The sequence below is a fragment of the Hippoglossus hippoglossus genome, chromosome 15 (assembly GCF_009819705.1).
Source record: "Hippoglossus hippoglossus isolate fHipHip1 chromosome 15, fHipHip1.pri, whole genome shotgun sequence".
Lineage (NCBI taxonomy): Eukaryota > Metazoa > Chordata > Actinopteri > Pleuronectiformes > Pleuronectidae > Hippoglossus > Hippoglossus hippoglossus.
Genome location: NC_047165.1, coordinates 21,318,001 through 21,343,105, shown reverse-complemented (window position 1 = coordinate 21,343,105; position 25,105 = coordinate 21,318,001). Strand labels below are relative to the sequence as shown.

At 41.8% G+C, this 25,105-nt stretch overlaps 1 protein-coding gene across 2 annotated transcripts; it reads right to left on the bottom strand.

The window, feature by feature from the left end:
- Positions 1-328: 328 nt before the first annotated feature.
- Positions 329-2,822, bottom strand: LOC117775243 (transmembrane protein 229B-like). Of its 2 annotated transcripts, XR_004616224.1 has the most exons (3): positions 2,662-2,822; positions 743-1,335; positions 329-583 (listed from the first exon to the last, which is right to left on the bottom strand). XR_004616224.1 is itself a non-coding variant. In XM_034608206.1 (2 exons), exons 1-2 carry the CDS (start codon positions 2,711-2,713, stop codon positions 851-853), a joined length of 537 nt encoding a protein of 178 aa, XP_034464097.1. In that variant the 5' UTR covers positions 2,714-2,822; the 3' UTR covers positions 742-850. The 2 variants fall into 2 exon arrangements, 1 of the variants encoding a protein (XP_034464097.1); XM_034608206.1 differs by lacking the exon at positions 329-583 and having other exon boundaries at positions 742-1,335.
- Between the last annotated feature and the right edge of the window lie 22,283 nt (positions 2,823-25,105).

Sequence of the window (25,105 nt, the reverse complement as noted above, 5' to 3'; positions counted from 1 at the left end):
TGAGATGGCAGAAAAACACTTATTTTAAAGCAATACATTTGACATCTGACATTTTTGGGAAATATACCCATTCACTCCTTTACTAAGATTGTGTATAAAGATAGACGACATGACAGGTCTCTAAAAATGAAGCCAAAGCATATTGATTGCTCCCTAGTGGCTGGCTGCAGTTCAGGTTATAACCCCCCCTGCCCCATGCTAGTGGATGGGACATGGATCAAAATAAAAAGTCAAAGTAAACATCAATACATTTTTTCTCAAAGAGGATTTCTGTCATTTTTGTTTTCTTTTTCAGGTAAGTTTGGTTTTATTTATATATTTGATGCTATAAAAATGGGTTGAAAGGCCATGATTGACAACTAAGACTGACTCAAGATCAGTCAAGTGTGTGTATCAGTGGGACCTAAAAACCATGGCTCCATCCCCTGATTACTAATGCACAGGGGATGGAACCATGGCTCCAAATGGTCAAGATGGTGGCGTTCGTATCTGAGATAGTTTGGCTTCAGTTCTAAATAGTGGGAAGAAGTAACCAATGCACACTCACCAGCTAAAGACGATCCAATACAGACCTCCCATAAACCCACAACTTATTGTTTTTGTCCAAGCTAGCTCTTTCGTCCTATTCCTTGTGCTGAACTAAATGAACCATCTACTGGCAATAGCCTCATGTTGAAGACATTTTGGACAGATATGACAGTGGTTCCAGTTTTCATACCCTTCTCTTGGCAAAAAAAAACCCGATTGGGGTTATTTCCTAAATTGTCAAAAAGTCCCTTTGATATCCTAAAACATTGTCCATAAATGTTTTCCTGTCTTTGAAAGGACACTATTCCAGACAGATACCAGTTCAGTCGTGCAGTCTTATCCGCAGAGTGTTCTTGATCACATGCTGCTCTGCTGTAAAAGCTGCCACAGCCCAGGGCAGTGCGTACTCCAGAGTCACCAGTCCTCCCAGGTTGTACCTATAACCTGAGTAGTCCCAGGGACAGGCCCCCAGCAGCCCCAGCCCTGCTCCCCAGCTCAGCTCCCATAAGTAGATGAACAGGGTGTAGGCCATCAGACGCACAGGCAGTGGCTGCCGCTGAGCCAGCAGCCGCGCTCTCAGGCCCTCCATGAGGTAGATTGCAATGGCGTACATGGGCAGCGCCCACAGGCTGCTGTGACCTGCCAGCTTCTGGTCTCTGGTGCTGCACCAGTCGCACACGGCAGTGAAGGCCACCTCACATAGGCAGCCGTGCAGTGCATAGACATAGAGACGGACCAGAGCAGAGAGAGGACGACTGGAGCTGCTGCCAAGTTGTTCTGCTGGGGATTCATTTTCAACACTGGCCCCTGTCACATGGAAAAAGAAATATTGGTCAGTTTTTACCCACGTGAAGAATTTTACAAGCCACTCCATCATTTTTTTGATATGCATTTTTAAAGATACTTCCTAGGTTAGGGTGGGAAAAAAAACTGTACAAAACTGTTTCGCTGACAAGTGCTGATAAATCACTAGATTTTTGTCGATATTAATTTGAGATACATTTATACAAATATAATTGTGAGACAGTTTGGATAATGGACGTTATGTGTTTCCCTGAAAATAATTAAAACTTTTAATAATATTTTTTGCATAATAAAAATGTTCTGCTTAGTTTACTGTATACAGCTGATGTATAATTTGTTACAGTTAAAAAAAATGACAGCAATAACTAGAACTTGTTGTGGCCTATATTTTATGTCCCTGTATTGAAGAAAATCCTGTGAGTTAAAGCAACGTGCAGTACAATGCTTTGAAGTTTGGATTTGGAACCACAGGTGAGTTTACACTGGGATTTAGGGTGGATCAAGAAAGGCTGCAACATTTGTAAAACCTTTTTACATAGGTTACAGCATCTATAAGGCAGCACTACCTTTATTCACTTTACCATTATTGTTTTAAGCATATCTTCTCTATCTCTTCTTCTTTTATATCTTTCATCTTTCTTTCTTCTTAATTTCTTCTTTATTAATATATAACTTATCATTATCTAGTATCATATTACATTGCCAATCATAAAATTCTCCCATATAATTAATCTTCTTGCATAGGAAGTGAAAAACAAATGTTCCCAGTGTAACTCATATCTGTTTTAGCATTTGTTTTTCAACATGAGCTTCAATATGAACCAACATATGATATGTTAACACTTTATTACGTACATTTTGACAGGTAATATTATGTATTTTTGAAAGAGTCCATCTTTCCTAGCATACATAGATGTTCTAACTTGTATTATCTTTCCAGTGTGACAGAGTCCTGTTTCTCCACAGGACACATGGCGCAGTGCACATGCATGTGTTCTATTAGCCTGTTAATGTGGATTAACAGGCTAATAGCTCGGCTTAGCTCAGTTGAAGGCTAAGAAACTCTTCAACAGGTTTTCACTCTACGCCAGAAAATTGTGCAATTTTTCAAAGCCTATCAACACAGTTACTGTTATCAGTTTATCTCCTCAAAGTAGAACACAGTCAACAACATTTACACAATAGCTGTGAATCCAATTCATCTTTTTGCTCACTACAACTTGACAAACATGCACATTAAGCCTCAAATTGTGTCCTTGGCAGCCATTTATGTAGAATATCAAATTTCATACAACTGAAATAGCAGCAGAAACACGTTATAGTTCTCACCTTGGTCGCAGCTACCTTGTGTTCTCCTTGTACTTAGTTTTCTATTCTCCATCCCAGGGCAGCATATGGGTATCTGTGCCTTTGTAATCCCTCTGCTTTCCTAAGTGTGCGTATGTGTACGTGTGAGTGTGAGTGAGTGAGTGAGTGAGTGAGTGAGTGAGTGAGTGAGTGAGTGAGTGAGTGAGTGTGTGTGTGTGTGTGTGTGTGTGTGTGTGTGTGTGTGTGTGTGTGTGTGTGTGTGTGTGTGTGTGTGTGTATGTGTGTATGGGCTAAATATTAAGCTGCCCCATGTTATCAGAGTGAGACAGTGATGGCTCTGTCACAGGCTGAAGTTGTGAACTCAGGGAGAGACCCAGGAAGCAAACCTGGACCAGCTAAGAAAAATGTGTTTGTGTGTGTGTATGTGAGTGTGCATGCGTGCACTTGTGCGTGTTTGTGCACTACCAATTACATTATTGATCCCACAGTGGCTGCTTGAATGTTATCTTTTGAGCATACAGTAAGTTTGCAAATAAATGCATCGATGTGTGCAGACTTGGCATCGTCTGTATCACAGAAGCTCTTTATAATGCTGTATGTTTCATGTTGTGGGCCGACTGGGGAGTTATCAGTGAACAACAGTTGCTGGGTGTGTCACAGAAGCTGCTCAATAATATACACTGACTAATCTGAATCTTACATTCCAACAGAACGCAATTAAACATGTACAATATATCCAGGTTTTAGCCATACTGGCAGTATCAATGGCTCAATGGAAAGCTGGCAGCCTCTTGGTCAACTACTCAATAGATAACGATGAGGTTTTGTTCAGAAATTCAGGGAAATTAGACGTGGTACCAGCAGAAGTTCATGGAAATTGGACATGGTACTGAGTGCTTGACTTTTCTTTCAGTTCATGCTAAGGCTCACATTTATTTTCAGTATCTTTTTAAATGATTGATGCATTCATTTAGCATCTTTTGGAAAATACCCACGCTTCTTCTCAAGCACCTTCATCTGACTATAACTTCAGTTTGTCCAAAATGTATAAATGTTATTATAATAGCATGCTAAGACATTGAATAAGATGGGGATTGTGGTTAACATTGCATGTCATTGCAGTATGAGCTCAAACTTCAGCTGTGTAGCCCCTTACAGCTGCTAGCATGTCTGCAGACCATTAGTATTGTTACAATGTGCTTGTGTTAAACATTTTTCGATGTTGGTAAAGTCCATTTTTAAATAAAAGGGAAAATATCTTTTATTAAGCAAGTTTATTATAGCATTTATCTTCATATCTTAATACAGAAATAAGGCTTATACCCCGTATGCACCAACACTAAGACTTCAGTCTATACTGCATACACACACTGTATAAATATGGACACAGAATTTCATATATGTACAGCATACAGTGTCATAAAGTATCTGTGAGAGCAGATGTCAGTCCTAACATGGTGGCACTTCTGGGCTCTGTGTTTACTTTTTATTAACGCTAATAAAACAGTTAGATTAATGGTGGACCTCTAGATCAGAGTCCAGAGTTTCTAGCAAACACACCTTAAGGGAGGTGAAGGGGCGACTACACTACTGTGTGGGAGTCACTGGCCATAAAGTTATCGAGCTCACAAAGGTTAACCTCCTCACGGTGAACTGGGCGGACTCTATGTGTACGTGCGTTCATTGTTATGTAATGAGCGGTTGGCAAAGAAAAGTTTGGTTAGGGAAATGACCCCCATCTATCTGAGAAAACACAGAGGTGCTTCACCTGGTGCTCTCAACAAGCCGGTCACTATCAGTCATGATTCAGTATGGTATGTTGAACTGAATTCACCAAAATTGTATTTCTATTACGTAGTGGAGGGAGAAGATAAGTAAATGACTTGCCCATAAAGTTGGAATAAGTTTGAGGGAGAGATAATTAAAGGCAAGATGATATGATATGATATGATATGATATGATATGATATGATATGATATGATATGATATGATATGATATGAGAGGAGATGGTTTGGGTTTTCAAGTTCCTTTATTGGACCATTGCAGAGAAAACAGAAGTCGCTCTAAACCATCACTCAAAAGCAAAAAAGTAAAACAAATATAAGCAAAACAACAAAACCAATTAATCAGTACATTTCTCCAGCTCTCCACCGCCCCCCACTGAACATAAAATAAAATACCCCCAATAGTCCATCTGTGACTAAAGGCCTGTATATTGTCCACCATCTTGTAATATGAGTATTCCACTCTGAGTCGGGCCTTCAACAGTCCCTTCAGAACTGGAGCCAGGAAAAGACTGACTCCACACTATTACACACAGGTACCCTAAGCTTGGTTCCTGAGTGTCAGCCAGATGGCCAACAGATCTGGATAAAAAGTACACAAATGTATGTACAACCTTCTTTTTGGTGCAGTATTTTGGGCCAAACATAAACAGATAAAAAAAAAAAAACTCTCCAAGACCATGAAACCACCTTTTTAGAAGCTAAAAAAGCCTGAAAGCCGGGGACACTGAACAAATAAGTGTCTAAGACTGATGGCAGCAAATGTTCCTCAAACAGCTATATGTGATGTGATGAGTGATGTCAGCAACACGTTGAGGCTCTGAAAACCTGCCACACCTGTAAAACGGACCAGTAGAATGGTGACAAACCAGTGAAACCAACTTGCTCTGCTCATAAAAGAGCTGCTTGTCATATCCCAGTCGCCCAGCTCTTCTCAGCAACAGTCTAGCAGTGTACATGCAGCTGGGACCAAATCCATGGAGAAGTTCCTGTGCAGTCTGGAGTATCAACGACGCGATCTTCGACTGGATGTCGATCAGACCCTGCACTCCTTCTGCCACTGGAAGGTAGAGAGCTGCAGCCCGGACCCAGTGATGGCCAGACCCCAAAAAAGTCCACAATTGTCTTCTGTATTTTCTGCAACAGGTCTCTTAGTGGTGTCAGAGCAATGAGCTTGTGCCACAGAGTCGAGGCAACCAAGTTATTGGCACCCACAACTCTTCCCCTTTATGACAACTGAGGCGGCAACCATTTCACTTTAGACAACCAAGCACACACCTTCTCCTTAATTCCCTCCCAGGTCTTTTTTCTTAAACTCCTATGAGCATAGAAACACCCCCAACACCCTTAGTCCATGTTTGCCCAATGGAAGATTTTATATCCAATTTACCCTTGTAGAAGAAGCCCTCTGATATAGACACAAGGTATCCTGCAGACGGTCAACATCAGCTTGATCATTGATGTTCACATTGTCAGCATTAGCTGAGGCAACAATGGGACAGCAAAGACTGGAGGACCCGGGTAGTGACAGACCATGGAGCAGCCCGGTCTCCTTTCTTGGGCAGTAGGGCAGTAGGTCCAAGTCATCCGCTTCCTCTGCGCCACCGATCTCTCCAGGTTGAAGAAATAGGAGCTGGGAGCATCCATGTCCCTGACTGGAGGAAATAAGTCCTGATCAGAGTTCCCTTAACCCATTCCTGCAGAAAGGAACTTAGCTCCAACCTCCTCCTGCAACAGTTGGGCGACATTGGGATCCAAGCCACCAAGAGACTTCTTATAGTGGCCTTACGCTCTTTGACAGCAGCCTTAATGATATTGATGGAGTTTGAGGTAGAGACGCGGATTTGCAACTTTCCAACCTCCCACCACTGCCTAATGGAGCTAAAATAGGATGTTTTCATTTTTCCATAACTCCCAGAAACACTCTGACAAAAGTTGCTGTCCTGTTAAAGCTTATTGTTAAAATACCACTAGGACCCTTTCCCCTGAAATAATCAAGCGTGCGCTGAGAAGGTAGTGATCTGTAAAACCAATCGGGCTTATTGTACTGTGTGCTAGTGTGGAACTGAGATTCTGGGAAATGTAGATTCTGTCTAGTCTGGCTCCGCTCACCGATCACTGCTCGCCCTAACCCACGTGTATTGTGTTGTGTGTGGTTGTTTAGTCCTCTATGTGTCCAAAGGGTCCAGGTGTGAATCCAGAGTGCAGTTGAAATCCCCCCCCAAGGATGAGCTGATCCAATGGTAATTCTGTAGTTCATTTAATTAGCCTGATGAAAAATGCCACTTTCTGCCAATTTATTTGATCATATATGTTAATAAAGCATAACTCTCTATTTCCGCTCTAATAACCAGTAGCCAACATTTGACCGCCCCAGTGACTATCAGAAAAGTTGCATTAGCTGTTGTTCTAAAGAGGACAGCAACCCCTGCTCTAAAACTGGTGCCATGGCTCAGACGAGCTAAATCCTGATCTAAAGACACAATTCCACAATGAAAATTATAGTGTTTACATTTATCAATAACATCCCGAATAAGAAAAACATTGTCCATAATTGTCCGATCTGGTAAGCAGTTAGTCTGATCTCTGGGAACAATTATCTCCAGAATGTTTTTAAGTCTATTTGCCAAGGCTTTGGAAAGCACCAAATAGTCAGTAAATAGGAGAGCCTCCAGTTTTTAAGTAAGGCCAAATCTTATTTCTTCTACAGCTGGGAAATGACAGCTCACTGAGAGTAAACAGGGAGGGATCCTGTTTCTAAGGTACTCCAATAAGACACCATGCAAGTCAGGGCCAATGATGTTCCAAAACCTCTTTAGGAAATCACTGGAGAGACCATCGATTCCTGGTGCTCGTCCTGATTCCATCTGGTAAACAGCATCCATCAACCCTCACATTTCAGCTTTTTTTCCTGCAGCAGATGGATTTGTGCCTTGCCTAACTCCCACCAGAGCTCTAAAGAACTGAAATCAGTTTTTCTTTTTCTTTTTTTGATGTAGTGTCCTGCAACAGTTTGTTGTTGAAACACCAGTAGGACTTAACCCTTTCTCCTGGTGAAATTACTAAATCTATGCTAACCAGATGGTGATCGGTAAAACCAACAGGGCTTATGCTACTGTAAATAAGTCTGGATGTAAGATGTTGAGAAATGAGAATCATGTCCAGTCTGGCTGTACTCACCTTGTTATTTCTGACCCATGAGTATTGTCTTGATTGTGGATGTTTAATCCTCCATGTGTCAATCAGATCTAGATGGGTTATGAGAGCTCTGTGATGACTGTGGATTTGGTTCACTGGACCTATCCACAGTAAAATCTACAGTACAGTTGAAGTCACCGATGCTTAACCGGTCCTGATGATAACTATTCAGTTCATTTTTTAGCAAATTGAAAAAGCTGACTATTTCTGTACATTGATATATTTTCATGAAACAGAACACTGTACTGTCTGTTTCCTCCCTAACAATTAACCACCGCCCGTTCACTACTTCTACTTCTGAGACCTTGGATATTAGTGCCCTCTTTTGACTGTCTCTCCCTCCATTGGTGTTTAACAATCCTGTTCTTAGTCTCCTCATAGAGAAATCAGAGCAGAGGACAAGACAAGAAAGAGACAGAAAACAGTACAGAAAGGAAGACTCCATGTGATGCATGATCATTTTGACGTCTTCCTGGTCTTTCTAGTGGTTTTAACTTTTGCATCTTTCCTCATAGTTGTCATGTGTTGAGGCGGCAACGTTTCTTCTCATCCAGCTGATCGAAACCGACCTGTCTCTTCAAAAAGGCCACAGATCAAATACATTTATCACTGTCTTTGAAGAATTCATCCACTTTAACAGACTTCCTGAAAGTTTCATCCAGAAAGCTATACATTTCTTGTAATGTGTAAAGAGAAGTGTTTCTAACAGGGGTTCCAGCAGTGGATACACTGTCCGACTGTGAGGCGTCCTACATTTCTTCACATAAACCTGACTGTTCGACAGACACTGCCCCCCGTCATTGGTGTGATCTCTGACTGCAGCATCTGAGGGAGCTGCTTTCTCGACATGTTCTTCTGTCTGTGAATGTGCAGCATAGTAGACAGACAGATAGATAGATAGATAGATAGATAGATAGATAGATAGATAGATAGATAGATAGATAGATAGATAGATAGATAGATAGATAGATAGATAGATAGACAGATAGACAGATAGATAGATAGATAGATAGATAGATAGATAGATAGATAGATAGATAGACAGATAGATAGATAGATAGATAGATAGATAGATAGATAGATAGATAGATAGATAGGTTTCTCACTTTATTACACTGATACAATAGAAACGTCTATCTCATTTCCTTAAGTAGGTTACTGAAAGGTCACTAATCACCAATGGACACACCATGATAAATTCAGTACACAGAGAACACATAATATTTCCATGCATTTATTCCCATTCATTTACAACATTAAAAAATATCACCCATCATTTATATTGTATGAAAAACCGGTGAAAAATATTATTTTAACAAGATATTCTCTACAGTAAAAACTCCATAGTAGTCCAGCTCCTCCGTCAACAGGGGGCAGTATCTCTCCATGCCTGCAGAGTTCAACAGATAGAAACAGATAGAAAAAAAGGCTCATATACTTATAGTAACTTACAGGATATTTAGAATGTCAGTACCATGCAGTAATTATTTACAATTAAATCAATTCAACAATTAAAAAATCGATTTCAAAATTTAAAATATCAGATCCAGGATCTGATATTATTATTTATTGTAATATTAATTGAATATTTTCCTGGCCTTAATTTATTTTATTAAATTTATTTTCCATTAGTATAACATATTGTTGAATTCTTCTTACAAACAATACATGGTTCAAAGCTCCTGGGAGGAATGCAAAAATACATTTTCATGCAAGTGATTAGAACATGACTGTGAGTCAGTGTGCTGAATGAATTATCATTCAGTTTATTTCATCAACAGTTTATATTTCTGCCACTAGGGATCAGTGTTGTCCACTGTTTGGATGTGCTGGTCCTCCCCCCCTGATGCAGATGTGACTGCTTGAATCTGACTGGCTGCAGCTACAGTTTGAATGAAAACAGTTGCTCTAGTTTTGCTCTTACCACTTCTGCGCTGTACGTATATATTCCACGCGTGTGTGTGTTTTCCTTTTCTTCACTTTTCCCAAATGCTGAATACATTATCTACTGGGAGCTACAGCATGATGTGCACATATCGATCTTTGAATAGATATTTTTTTAATGTGTGTTGATGAAAATGTCTCATTTGTAGTGTACCCAGTTATGAGGAGGAGAGTAGGAGGAAGTTATGGAGATGTGATTATGTATGTCTGCATGGATGGACGGATGAAAAGATTTGGTAAATATTATTTGATAAAACTTTGATTCAACACACAGTCACTCACACGCAGGTTTCTTCCATCTTAAAGCCTGAGGTGGATGCATATTCCTGACTGTCGCCAGCTTAACAACAGAGCTAATGTAGAAAACATGGTGTGCTGAGAGACTCCAACTTGCTCCACTGTGATCAGGCCAGATGCAGTGAGCATGAGATCACCATTGTGCAAAAATCATGTGTGTATGAGATGGAAAAAAAATCACCATAACTACATAACTCTTTTCTTACATAAACTTCTTTTCATTCTGCCATTGATGCCTTTTTTCCTCGTCCCCCCATAGCTGATTTATATCCCCTCACTTAATTACCATCCATTGTAAACCAGTCTCAAGATAAGTTTATATCTGTTATATAAATGTGAAAGTGCAGTAAAAATAAAATGGTCCGTTCCAATTATTATTGTAAAAATAACCATTAACGCAATGGTTATGATGTGATAGAGGAATTCGAATGCAGAGAAAATTAGGAAAAAGTGTTAAAGCAAAATGCTAGTTTAAAATCAAGCTTGAGAATAGTGGTAAACATTAGTCTTACACAAAATGCAAAAAATGTAGATGCCACTCTAACCAAATTTCATATATGCTATAGTGTTAGCAGTCTTCTTTATGTCAGTGCACAAGGTATTAGCATGGGTTTTATGGGCTCTCAACATAGCACATGCCAAAGAATTAGCACAGAAAGTAATAAATCAAAAATAATAAATAATAATAATGACTAACTGCACATGACATAATGAAATGATTGGCTGGCGTACCTGTCTGTCACTAACCAACCTGCCTGCCTGTGTGCGCCTGGCCGGTGCTCTAACTGCACATGACCGGAGTCTTCACAAATCAGAGAAACATATGCACCACTGAAGCAGACGCTACTGCCAGAAGTTAGCGAGCGAGTCACAGAAAAGTCGGCTTCTAGCAGTTGTTAGTGCACGTTGATGTGTTTTGGGGGCGTAGCTTTTGAGGAGAGGGCCGTTGGGAGGGGGTGGGTGATTCGTTGAATATTTTCAAACTGTAGTCGGCTCTAGCAAGATTTTCCAGGATTATCAACCCTAGCTGTATCAGGCCAAAATACCAAAACCAGTTTCCTTCATGTGCCTTCATTTTTCCAAATCTCGTCTGTCTCAAATTCAAACAATGTCTCGATAAGATTGTTGCCTCCCGTAAAATGTAATATGACATACAACCCCATGCACACTGTACTGACAGCAGCCGACCAGCATTCATAGACTGCTAATTAGTAGTATTGGTTATATTGTAATGTTCATATCAACCAACACATTCCACTTAGGACACATTTAGTCTGTCTGATCATTATGTGGGTCATCCTGTCTGTAGTTGTCCAACAGCTTTGGGTTCATTATGAAGTGAATTCACAGCTTGCAGATCAATTGCTTTCCTGTGCAGAGTGTGCGTGCACAAGTATGGGATAATGTGATTAAACAGTAAGAAATCAGGATTGGACAAAATGTTTGAGAGTGTGCAATGGTGACAGGAAACCACATAGTGCGTGATGAGGGAGAATAAACAGAACCTGAGGGCACCGTGTCTGCGAGTCTGTAGGTGTTTTGCGGCAAGGCCTATGCTCATATCTTTGTATCTTTGCCCTGATCTGGCCTGCAGCATTAGTCACCTCAGCCAGTTTCACACAAACAAACACACACACACACACACACACACACACACACACGTTTGTACAGCTATCTAAGTGAGGACACTAATTGCATTCCCTAGCCCCTTACCCTAACCCTAACCATCCAAACTAAATGCCTTACCCTAACCCTTAACCTAACCTTAACCTAATTCTAACCCTAAAACCAAGTGTTAACCCCCAAACAGTCCATTAAAGGGGGGTCACAAAATGAGGACCGGCCCAAAGGTCCAGACGTTCCCAAAATGTCCTCACTCCATAGGTTGTAGTCTCAAACTGGTCCTCACAAAGATAGCTGTACAAGAGCACACACACACACACATTTGTACTTCTACCTTTGTGAGGATACTCATTGACATAATACATTGCCTAGCCACTAACCCTTAACCATACAAACTAAATGCCTCATATAACCTAAACCGTATTCTAACTCTAACCCTAAAACCAAGTCTTAACCCTTAAACAGCCCATTGAATAAGTGAGGACCAGTCAAAATGTCCTCACTTTCGAAGGGTTTATGCTTAAAATGGTCCTCACAAAGAAATAAGTACAGCAACACACACACACACACACACATTACGTTGACTTGCATTCATTTCCCGGGGACCCTGACCCAACCACTGAGCCAAAAATCAGCTTTTCCCAAAAGTCTTAAATTTGTCCCCAAAGGTACCCTATGACAGACGCGCACACACACACACACACACACACACACACACACACACACACACACACACACACACACACACACACACACACACACACACACACACACACAAACTGAGTGTGCACATAAAACTGCACAGACTGTAAATCTCAAATACACTTGTCATGAATGCAAACCACTAGTGGTTAGAATGACGCTTTTATTTACCTGTTAAGAATAATTGTTTCCCACAGAATAATTTATGCCAAAACGGTTGTGGGAGGAAACATGCATTGAAATCATCTCAGAATTTCGAAAGGAACAGATATTGCAATAACTTTGACCTATAATGTTAAACTTACAGCAATTCTGCGTTTTTGAAAGCCGTTCTGCAACAGCATATTACGATATTTAGATCCAAATCTGCCCCCAACATGTTGCTAACCATCCAGATATGTGTCACAAGCTGTAATTCACATCTGCCTTTGGTTAGCAGCAAGTCTTCACTCACCCTCTCGCTGTCTGACAGCTCCCAGGCCCAGCTGTTATGTATTGTGGCCCATGGGCTCTGCTCATTACGTGTGAAGGTATAATTATTATCATTATTATTATTTCTGCTCTTAAGCCTGAGGCAACTTTACTGATGAAGAGTCTTTCAAACTGCCAAAAGGAAGTGATGTCATTTAGCCTGGCGGCATACCAGCAAACTCTGAGGTCAGAGGTGTGCCTTGTCAGAATTGTGTGTGTGTGTGTGTCTGTGTTTGTGTGTGTGTGTTGGATATGACCTCCGTCCAGGGAGGGTGTATGAGTTTTGAGGAAGACATGTGATAATGTTCCTGTTCCTACGAAGCCAATTATGTGACTGTTCTTCATGGGAATTGTGGGGTCATCTGGTGGAGAATTCCCAGATGTTTCATTTTCATTGTTAACCTCCACTTTCACAAGGTAATCTGTGAATGTCTCCCACACTTCATCATTGTCATCTTCAGCAGCAACTGAATAGAAACTGGATAGAATCTATCTTGTGTGTGTGTGTGTGTGTTGTGTGTATGTTGTGTGTGCATTCAGTCTGTAACAACCTATATAGCAAGTGCAAAGCAGCAGAAGAAATCCATTAAAGAACTATCACACAGGTTGCAAAACTCTGGATATGTGTCCGTTTCTGTTATGCTGACAGTTACACAATGATTAAGAGAAACTCTACATATTATGTATTTGATTTATCAATGCAATATTGCATGCATGATAGTGCACTACATCAGGGCAAAAGTTAAGATTTAATCACGTTCAGACAAGCGCTTGTTTTTGACAGAACCATTACTTGATTCAATTGATGCTACATATTTCTATCATATTATGTCATATAATAATGATCAGAATGCACACACTACACGATTTGGCCAGAACGTACAACCACACACTTGCCGTTCTGTGTTCTGTGAGACTTGTTATCTCACAGAACGTGACTTCAGAAGAAAAAAAACATAGAGGAGGATCAACGTCGTCTGCTAGCTGCACTTGCTTGTGTTCTGTTTTGCAGCACAACACTATTTTGGCATGGCTGAGAAGGCGTAATTGGCTTATACATTTTTCAGTGCGAACTGGAGGCGAGTTGGAAATAGAGAGAGATTTTAGTTGCAGCTCAGCTCGCTCTCATTGGCAATTGCAGGTTTGCTCAGTATTTCGTTGGAGCCGATTATTGTAAATGCTGTTATTATTAATGATTGTAATATTATTCGAAAACAGGGAGGCTCTGACGCAATCGTTATAAGATTATTTTGTAAACCCCTCAGGATTATTGAAGCAGATAATCGGTTCCGACTGGCCTTGAATCAGGAAAGCTAATGAAAAACGATAATCGGTTAGGGTTAGGGGGTCTAAAATCCGCCCGATTATCCTTATGTGTGAACCAGCCCTGCATTTACACTCAAATTTTGGTGTGAAAGGGTTATATAATGTATCACTTTATTTCAGTGCTTAGTTTGATGTGTTACTTCACTTGGAAAAACAAAGAGAAACTACATATTAATTAAGTAATGAGTCACGAAGGAGTTGTTACTCGTTCCTCTCAGCGGCTGATTCAGAGTTAACCAACATATGGGTTACCTCTGTCTGTGTCAGGATCCTGCAGTGCCAGTGCAGTGCACTCACTGACATCAATGACAAGCCTGTGTATTGAGGTGCAGTGCTATTTCATCAATGTGAACACAGACTCATTAACCCATGTCTGCTGCCGATGTGCCCAAGGGCAGGGCTTTTAACTAGGACATGACAGATGAGTTCCCAGATGTGTGTGTGCTTTCCTCTACTGTGTTGAATCGTAGTAAAATAAAGAGAAGGTTACAGTGCAAGCTCAAATTATGTACGGTTGCTTTGTCAATTTCTACAGACAAATAAATGTTAGGTTGCCGGTCACTGAAAGTTGTGCTCTGTGTTCTCACTCAGGATTAATGAAAAGGGAGTACAGCAGCAGGTGGCAGCTGGAGACGTGGACAGTTTTCCAAAGTTTGCGTGTACTGAACAGCGCTCTCAGCCTGACGTGCCAGGTATACTTGAGAAATGGAGTGTACAACCGCTATACACATCCTCCACACACACACACACACACACAGCGGTTGGCTGTCTTCCCTGCTACACCTCCTTAACCTAATTAAACATCCCTCCACTAGCCTGGCTCCTTTGCCACTCCAATCACACACACACACACACGCACACACACACACACACACACACACACACACACACACACACACACACACACACACACACACACACACACACACACATTCTTCCTGGAAATGACAGTGGTTTTAAAGGATTTGCAGCACCACTCTTCATTTATGATGTCTTGGATCAGCCGTGCAACATGTCATATGAATGTGTGTGTGAGTGTGTATTTGCACAAGAACAAATTCATGTTTTTTTTTCTTTTTCTCATTTTATATCCAGGAAGACTCCACTTAAACGTTTACAGCAAACTATTGCAGCGTCACATAACTTTCAGGAAACCTGGGCTTGAAACTCCTTTACTTGTGTAACTTCCTGTATCGTCCCAGCAAGGTTTGAGGCTTTCATTTCTCAAAGGAAAAAACAGCACAGGAGTATTATCATCCCAGCCAGAGATTTGTTTGTATTCCAGCCCCCACCCCTCTTCCCTGGCCCAGGCCCAGGTCTGGTGAACGACCACATCCTCTACATCTCGGCTGCCCATCCAGATAGATGTCACAAATAATGGGGAGAGCGCTGGGAGTGCGTTTGATTTATGTGTGCGCACAGCCCTGTGGAAGAGGAAGATTGTGTGACCTGATGGAGGGCCAGCATCCCAAAAAGGGTCCTTCCTGAGAGTCTGAGCCAGGCAGCTGGATGGACTATCCTGAGCTCATCACAGAGAGAGAGAGAGAGAGAGAGAGAGAGAGAGAGAGAGAGAGAGAGAGAGAGAGAGAGAGAGAGACTCCAGTTTTTATATAAAGTTAATTCCAGTATGTGTTTGTCTTATTTGCTTTCACAGTTGTTTCTCTGACTGTTTCACTGTCTTTTCCCATGAACAGTTTGCATTTTTAGATAAACAGACACACAAGTTGAATATCTCTGAATTTCTTTGAACCATCCGCTCATGCCACAAGAGACAAGAGAAGAAAACACACACACACACACACACACACACACTCTTCCCTCCGGTCATATTGACGTGTGTATTTACAGCTTTGCTTATTACAAACAGCAAAGTCTTCATTTTGGCATGACACAAGTGTGTTTCATCAGTCCTCCAAATACTTAATATGGAGTCAATAATTTACAAGGCTTTCTTTGTGTCTGATTAGCTCACTGTGAAGCAATCACAGTATGAGTCAGATATGGATGGTACAATTAACAAAATGATTTCCTTTGATAAGGGAAGTGAACATCTGATCCTGTGCCAGTTGATTGTGCACTCTACCTGCCAGCTCAACGTTGCCGCAGCCAGAAAGGGAGGAAGAACCCCTGATTAGTGTGTTTACTTACTGAAGATGTGTGTGAGTGGGTGTGTGTCCTCATGTTGAAAAGTCTGTTGCTGGGAAATGTCCCTGTGACCCCTGTCCCTGTGAGGGTTATGTATTTAAATAAGCTACAGTCAATATTTTATTAGATACACTTGCTAATGTGAAAGCAAAGTGAAAGGAGTCACCCATAGTTCCTATTGGCTTTACAGATCTTTATTGTGAGCTTCACTTTTTCGCTGTCTGGGCCACTTCTTCACTGCTGTTGTTCACTCTTACAGATCTCATAGGTTTTTAGGGGAACAGACAGCAGCTGTTTTCAGAAAAAAGCTCTAAATGCTCAACACAAAACAGACACAGTAAGTGACCACATACCTGTATATAAAGATGGATGAAATGACAGCTCCCCAAATGTGAAGCCAAATCGCCTGGAACGTGCCCCTTGTGGCTGGCTGCAGTATAGGTCATAAACCCTGCCTAATAGAACATGTACATTTTTTCGTAAAAATTATTTATCATTTGAGGTATTTCTTATCCCACTGATGTATGCTCAAGTGTTCATGTTCACGATTGACAGCTGAGACTGACTCGCGATTTGATGAGCATGTGTATCGGAGGCACCTCGACACTGCGACTTCACACCATGATCACTACTGATCTTGCTCCAAATGCGTAAAATGCGCAAGATGGCACCACTAATAATGGGGATATTTAAGCCTAAATTTTAAATGGGAGGGGGTGGTGACACATCATCTATCATTATATACCATTTATGTTAGCAACTAGGTGGTGAGCATATGTTGAGCATTTAATACCTGAAGAGCCAGTTATTTCCCTTCTGAGTTGGTGGAGCCTGAAAGAAGAGCTTAACATCATAAAATATTTAGAAATTAACAAGCTATGAGTTAGACTGCAAGCACTGACACACTGACAGTTAAAGGGATGCAATTTATTCACTTGCAGTGGGTTAGCATTTATCCTGCCCATGATTTTATAGGAACAACAGACCAAAAGGACGTTTTAGCAATGGGACATTTTATGTGTTAAGGGGTCATTGTTATAATGGTGCCCTTTGGTTCTAACCCTGTGTGTGTGTAACTGAATGCATGTTAAATGCAATATTCAGCCAATGGCCCATACTCCCCCTCCCTCTCTCTTTCTAATGAATACTGTACATATCTGTATCAGCGTCTCCTGTAGGCAGACAGGGCACAACCATGCACATGTGTGTATAGGTGTGCGTTTGCGAGTGTATGTGTGCGTGCATGTGCGCATTAGTTCTGAGTGTTGTGTGGATCTGTCGGCGACCAGTCTATCGCTCCCCGTGGGCACATGAAGGGCGGTATGGTGACTGGGGGCTGGGAGCTGCTGACATGACCGCCCAGTTCAAAGAGATGGCGCAGGAGATGCAGGCAGAGAGCGAACAGAGCTGCCTTTATATTCACCTTGGGCAGGCCTGGGAAAAACTCTGCAGCCCCCCGTCCTCGCCTGTGGTTACAGGCACAGAGTCAAGTGGACTTACAGGTGCTGCATAGTGCTCAGGCTCCATGATAACCTGTGATCTGTTGAAAAAACTCACAATATCCCATGTATTTCATTGTGAGGTAAGTGCTGATGGATGACAGAGTGTAGTGTATTGTTATGTAGTGAATCGTATGAATATGTCACAAGACATTCGGTCCAAAGCATTGAAAAAGTGATATTGATCTTTCCATCAGTCGATGCTGATGTTGTTCTGTTTTTTCAGAGGCTGAAAACTCATGTTTTCTGAATTTACCTCAACTCTTCACCTCTGACCTCCATCCCTGTAATACCAGAGTTTAAGTTTTTCATGCTTGTTCACATGTTATACTGTTGCAGTTTCTTTGTGTAAATTGAAAATGAAAAAAATCAACTGTTTGAGATATGGCATCAACAATCAGTCTGGTTTTACATGAGCGTGTTTTTATCTTTGACTTTTACAGATACTACATGTCCACTGGTGCTTTATTATCTTGTTACAATAGCACCTTTTGAGGGGTTGGATAAAATAGGCAGAAGGTCAGTTAGTTCTTGAAGTGTATGTACTTTGTGATTATTTGATAAATGGGTAACAACATCCCCATTAGGTGTTCCCAAGCTGCAGTGGTCAGTAACTAACAAAATAAGTCAAAGACAAAATAGTGAACTTGAGACAGAGTAATGGACACCCAAAGCTCATTGATGTGTATGGGGAGCGAAGGCTGGCCCTTGTTGTACAATCCAATGGCTGAAAACCTTAATGCTTGCTATGACAGACAGCTGTCAGAACACACAGTGCTCGCCGGGGTGCATGGCCTTAGACCAGTGAGCGTGCCCATGCCGAAACCTTTACACTAACACAAGTGGCTGAGAAGAACGGGAACATGGAGCAATGAAAGAATGCGGCCTAGTCTGATTCTTTTGAATCATGTGGACAGCTGGGTCTGTGTACGTCATCTTACTGGGCAAGAGATTGGCAGCAGGATGCATTATGGGAAGAATACAGGCTAGTGGAGGCAGTGTGAGGCCCTGGACAATGCTTTGGTAAACCTATGGTCCTGACATTCATGTGGATGTTAATCTGACACCTACCTTAACACTGTTGTAGACCAAATAAACCACTTCACTCTTTTAGCAGGATAATGTTCTCTGCCACACGGGAAACATGACAAAGAGTTCAAGGTGGTAACTTAACCCGCATATTCCCCAGATCTCAATCTGATCAGGAACTATGGAGGCCCCACCTCAAAATGTACAGGATTTAAAGGGTCTGATGCTAACATCTTGGTGTTAAATACCAGAGGACACCTTCAGAGATCCTGTGGAGGTCACGCCTCCAGGGATTGGAGCTGGTTAGAGGTATGGTGGTTTAAATGTTATGCTTGATATGTGTATGTTCCCAAAACATTAACAGAGAATCGTGGGATTTCAAGCGATACAGGACTGCACAAAAAAGACAGAAGAGGGTTTAACAATAAAAAGAAATAACTTTAAGGGTAAACGAGGGTGAGTTTTCCTCTTGTCAGCACAAAACATTGAAGCTCTGAAGTAATTTTCTATGACTGAGTATTGGTGCCATGTTGTATTACGACAATAAACTTGTAATTGAGAAGAAACTCGTAATATTACAAAAATAATGTTGTAATACTGTACTCTCAAATTTGAACTTATTCTTGAAATCTCAACATGGCCCTAATAACTTTCCGCAAGAAAACTACAAAAAAAACAACTAAACATTCAAAAAAAGGAAGAGAGAAAATGGATAAGTAAAGGCACACCAGGAAGTTTGGTACAGTCGGGAAGAATATCTATGAATGATTTCTGGATGGCCCCCCACTCTATATTTTGATATTGAGATACTGCAAATGGACAAATCCTTAGTCAGTCCATATGGATCCAGAGTGATGTGGCGCTATGCAAGCTCTGACTCCTCATCATCATGATCTTTCTCTGACTCCTACAGATCCCCCTTTCCTTTGGTCTTCATTTTTTATTCTTCCTCTCCTCTCCTCTCCTCTCCTCTCCTCTCCTCTCCTCTCCTCTCCTCTCCTCTCCTCTTCTTTCAATCTGGCCCGTTCCAGCATGGCACAGCTTTATTTTCCATTGGCTCCATGCAGCAGCTCACTGAAGTGCTCCCACTGGTATTATTCCATTGGCTCTCTGTAGCACCACTCTTTTGTGCCCTATATAGAGACTGGCTATCACCTCTGACACTCGTGTCTTGGTGTTTATAACCTGATGTCCATGCACTCACACCTGGCTGTAGATACTATTATTCTTGTTGCCCTGCCATCTTGCCCTGCCTCCAAGCTACAGTGTAACCTCCCCCAGCCACACACAAATTGCCATCCAGGATCTATATTTTTAAACTCCAACTTTTTTTTTTTACGACACCTCCCTTCATGCTGACTATGATAACACTTGTTGCTGGAGTGGGCTTTAAGTGTACATTGGCAAGGCCGGGCAGGTGTCACACAGCAGGCTATTGCTACTTTATTAATAGTGTTTTATGTTTCTGTGCAGACAGCGATGAATGTGACTATTCAGTGGAGGGTGCGAGGAAAGGTTGGGGAGTAAAACGACAGAAGCTGTGTGTATGTGCGTGATTTTGTAAGGTCTGGCTAAATTAGGCTGGTATGCTGCCAGTGTCTGATGTGAACGATCCAGGGGGTGTCACTTGTTTGTGTGTGAAGGGAGGGGAGAGGCTGACATCACTCCTTCCAGTGCTGAGGGGGTTGTTATTGTTGCCATTCTCGGCATAGAGGAGCTGGAGCTGCAGCAAATATTTTCGATGGGACTCGACATCACAGGGGTTCTGTCATTTACACAAGCATATAAACACTGACGGAGACACAAACCTGCACATACTAAGACACAGTCACACTGATCAGCACAAACACACACACACGGACACAGACAGATAACTTTCTAGTGTAATTACAGAGTGTACTGTAGGGATGACACCGCTGCATTATAACTCTAGGTGAAACTGCCAATTATGTCTCTACATCAGCTGTAAATCCACCCATTTTAATAATCTAAAGCTGGGTTGGGGTGGTGGCTGTGTGTGTGTGTGTGTGTGTGTGTGTGTGTGTGTGTGTGCATGGGTGCAAGTAGGCACTTGCACATGTTGCCCAGATTCAGGGCTTAAACACATTAGGCTGCATGCAAAGAACACGCTTTCAGGGGAAATTTATTAAGGCTGACAGCACAGTGCGGGGGAAGTCATTTTCTCTGAATGGAGTTTGAAGGTGTAATCTGGAATTTATTTAACCATCTGTACTCACATGTGTATTAAAAAGTTTGACTTTGGGAAATAGCTGATGGGAAATAAGCCTTCTTTGAAACTTTAGGTCAAAGTAACTGGATACATGTCAGACTTATGAACAGGCCTTTGATGCACTTAGTCACTCTTATATGAAAAAAGTACATTTAAGACACTGTAAACCAAGCTGTGTGACAATAATTTAAAAGGGAAACCAGAGTGTTTTTTTTATTTTTTTGGACTGTTGAACATATTAAATTCAACATTTTGCAGGGGACTCAAGAGAATAAGGAAACTCAGAGGATATTTGATCTGAGATGTTGCAGAGAACATTTCATTATATCAAACCCAGGTTTTGGTCAAATTGGGAACTTACTTTCCCCCCACAAAAAAGAATAAACAAAATGAACTATAAAAAATGTTAACCTGCCAAGTTTTATCCTCAGCCAGACTTAATTTATTACTATATAAATATAATTACTTATTTATTATTACATTATTAGTGTCTGATTCACTGGTATTTGTTAGCATATGGTCACTCATGAGGTTAAACATGGTATGCTATTGCTGCTGGTAGTGTCAGTGCTGCTCAACACAGGCCACCAGCGAGGACTGAAGCATTCAGGATAATATATGTAACACAGAAAACACTGTCACATTAGAACCTGTGTTGTGACGTTTTAAAATATGTTTTAGAAAGTTAAAAGTAATGCCGTGTGTTCAAACATGTTTCTTTCATTTCTGACAGTGTAACTGTAGGTGCTGGTTATATTAAATGGAATGAAAACATTTCCTCTTCCTATCCCTTTGAGTTCAGAATAGAAACATCAACTTCACCCCCTTCCTTCAGTCTGGCTGTCCGTCAGTCTGCCAGTGTGTGTGTGTGTGTGTACTGTATGTGTGTGTGTTTATATATCCAGTGCCCAGGGTGGAGATTAGGTCCGGTATTAATGGGATGTCCCTCGCTGCATGTACCCCCTCTCCTCCCTCACATTCCACTGTCCCAAACATACACGCTCACACACACACGGCCTTATGTGACCCTGGCCTACTTGAACATACACATGCACACACAGTCACACACACATTCCCCTTTGGCAATGCTTCAGTCCCTCCTCCCTCCTTCACCCTCCCGGGCCTTTGGACATCAGAGCAGGCCTCCCCAATCCCCCTTTAGCAAGCATCCAGACTTGTTAAACTAACAGACGGCCAGGTCTATTGTCCCACAGCTTGATCTGGAGTGTGTGTGTTGGTTTGGCCTGGACGGTAGGTTAGGATAAGATTTGGACAGCACTGGATCCCCTCTAATCCCAGAAAAGCAGAGGTAAAGCCTGGTCCAGGACCTCCGGCGCTTTCAGCTATACACCCTCCTTCACCTGCACACACTAATGTGCACACACACACACACACACACACACACACACACACACACTAATGTGCACAGACACACACACACACACACACACACACACACACACACACAATGTTATGATTGGATCCCATAAACATCAGCAATGATGTCTTCTATTACCTAAAAGGCCGGATCGCACCATACAGAGATACAGCCAATGGATGCATTCACAAAGTATTCGCAATTATGGTCCCAAATGTTAGGTAAATATCTGTATGGCTGAACTACTGTACCTGGACAGCCTATTAGTATGTTAGCAAGCCAGTAACATGCTAGGGTAGTCAGTCACAAAATGTATTTAGGCTTCCTGCTGTTTGTCATTTATTGTAGTCTAGCATTTTGTTCCCAGGCTTAGATTGATGATCATGTGGGAAGTGGGAAAAGAAACACAGATAGCCAGTTTACGAGTTTAAGTGCTCTCCATGGGAATGAGTTTCTGCCCCTAGTGAAGGACTTATCAAGAGCTCGTGTTCACGAGTGAGGGGAAGATGGAGCACGAGATCGACAGGCAGGTCAGTGTGGTGTTACAGTAATACTGGTGTAAAAGAAACAAAGCCACAAGGCCAAGCTTTCGATTTACCGGCTGATCTACGTTCCAACCCTCAACTGTGGACACAAGCTCTGGGTAGTGAACAAAAGAACGAGATCACGAATTCAAATTAGCTTTCTCTGTCGGGTGGACAGGTTCAGCCTTAGAGATAGGGTGAAGAGTTCAGACATCCAGAGGGAACTTGGAGTAGGACCGCTGCTCCTTCACGTCGAAAGGGGACAGTTGAGGTGGTTTGGGCATCTAGTCATGATGTATTTTTTAAGGTTTACTGGGCACGCCCAATCGGGATTGGGTAGACCCAGAAGTACATATCCCATCTGGCCTGGGAACACGCAGGAAGAGCTGAAAAGCGTGGCGAGGAAGAGGAGCGTAGGATACCCTATTTGGCTGGCTACCAGAGTCCCATAAGCAGAGGGATGGATGGGTGGATGGATGGAAGTTAGCAAGCTTACTTTGTCACTAACAGTGTACCATTGACTACTGTCTCATAACTGTCTGCAAACCATTATACATTTTTGTATCATATTATATACTCCAACAGAGGAGTGCAAGTTCAAGTGGATGTGCAAAAAAGCTAATAAGCTATGATAGGTTCTTTCATTCTAGACAGTCTGACTCTCCATGAAACTGGAGACCACAGCTACTAGATGATCAGTCAGTGGTGCAAATGTGCCTGTCAACGTTCACCAAAGTTGATTTGATAGTAAAAATATGTGTGAATATACTTGAGCAAATCCGTTGATAGCTGCAATTTTATTGCAGCGAGTGGAATTCGCCTTAAAATGCTGTTATTTTAAATGCTAGTATGACGAGGTCTTAATAGGGATACCCCCCCAACTTCCAGCTCCTGAACGCTCCTCTGTGACTGTTTCAGAGGAAAGAGTTAAGCGGTGGGGTGCAAGTGTAATGCACACTGCCCCAGCGAATTGACTTTAAACGGGGAAAAGAAAGTCAGAACACGGCAAACGGTTTTGATTTATGGGAGCAGAACCACATTTGATATTCATTTCCGCAGCTGTGGCCAGCTAAAAAAACAGCCCGCAAATAGACCCATACTGACAATGGGGCAGTGTAGCCCTCCAGTGTGTGTGCGTGTGTCTGAAAGACAGTTTGTGTCTCAGAGCCTGCGTGCGTCACTCCTATTTTAGGAATGTTTTGGGGCTCTTTCAGTCAAATTCACCGCAGATGTTTCGGATTCGCCAAACACATATAATAAGTAATTATTGAAAACACCTTTCGGTTGCCCAGGGTTGTGTGGTGCTTCATTTTGTGTAATCGAAGCTGTGGTTTTTCAGAGAGGCGCAGGATCCAAGAGTTTATTGAAAGCCAGCAAAACAGCCCCGCAGTCAGAGTTTCCTGAGAGGAGAAGAAAGAAAACGGAGCTTAAAGAAATATTCCCCATACCGAGACAGAAAGACAGAAAGCGAGAGAAGGGGGAAGGAGGTCTGGAGATGAAGAGGGAAGGATCAGCGGCAATCATAGGCAGTCAGGTGGAACGAGATGAGGAGATTTGGTGGTTAGAGAGGGAGGGTGGAAGAAACTGCTCATTGTTAGGATGATTAAGTAACTGCAACTCTGACAAAGACTGTAAGTGGACATGTATGCTACAAATATTTGCCTCTTATGAAACACATGGAGTTAGAATTCTTACATTAAATAACCTCTTATAGACGCAAGAGGAGAATCTTTAAATAGCTTCAACATACACAACCATAAGTCCATACAGGCGAGAATGAAAAGTAGAGAAAGTACACAGTAACATTCATGATGAAACCCTCACAAAAGACCTGGTTAAATCAGCAATTACACCTATAACATTTTGTTGTGATCAATGGATTTGATCTTAATAAGGATTATTGAGGTGAAATTTGATGGCACACAAGTTTGCACCATTAACCACAAGGGGAAGTCATCCTGAAATTGCTGACCTTTGATGGACCAGAGGGAAGCTATGCTATTTGTTGCCTTATCCAGTTTAATTTAACGTCCTCTGTCAGAGTGTAATATATGAATGTCTTATTTACCTGCTTTTTGCACTGAACTCTGGATAATCTCCTGGGGCTGTATGTGTGAAAGCAAATGTCCAAGTGAGAGGTTCCGAACTTTCTCCAGAACTTTCCTGCTAGCCCCCTAGTAAGAACTCTGGTTAATGTCCGAATGAGCCAATGTGAGAACATAGAGGGAGATCCTCTGCAGGATTCAGCTTGAACAAGTGGGTGTGTAGATGATGTGACGCTGAAGATGCAAAAATGAAAAAACTTCAAGAATAC

What these genes read in the sequence shown, in the direction of transcription:
- LOC117775243 (XM_034608206.1), bottom strand. Translation starts at nt 2,713, where the DNA reads ATGGAGAATAGAAAACTAAGTACAAGGAGAACACAAGGTAGCTGCGAC. An exon ending in ACAAGGTAGCTGCGACCAAG is followed by an intron (nt 1,336 to 2,661) that starts GTGAGAACTATA and finishes TCCATGTGACAG; the next exon opens with GGGCCAGTGTTGAAAATGAA.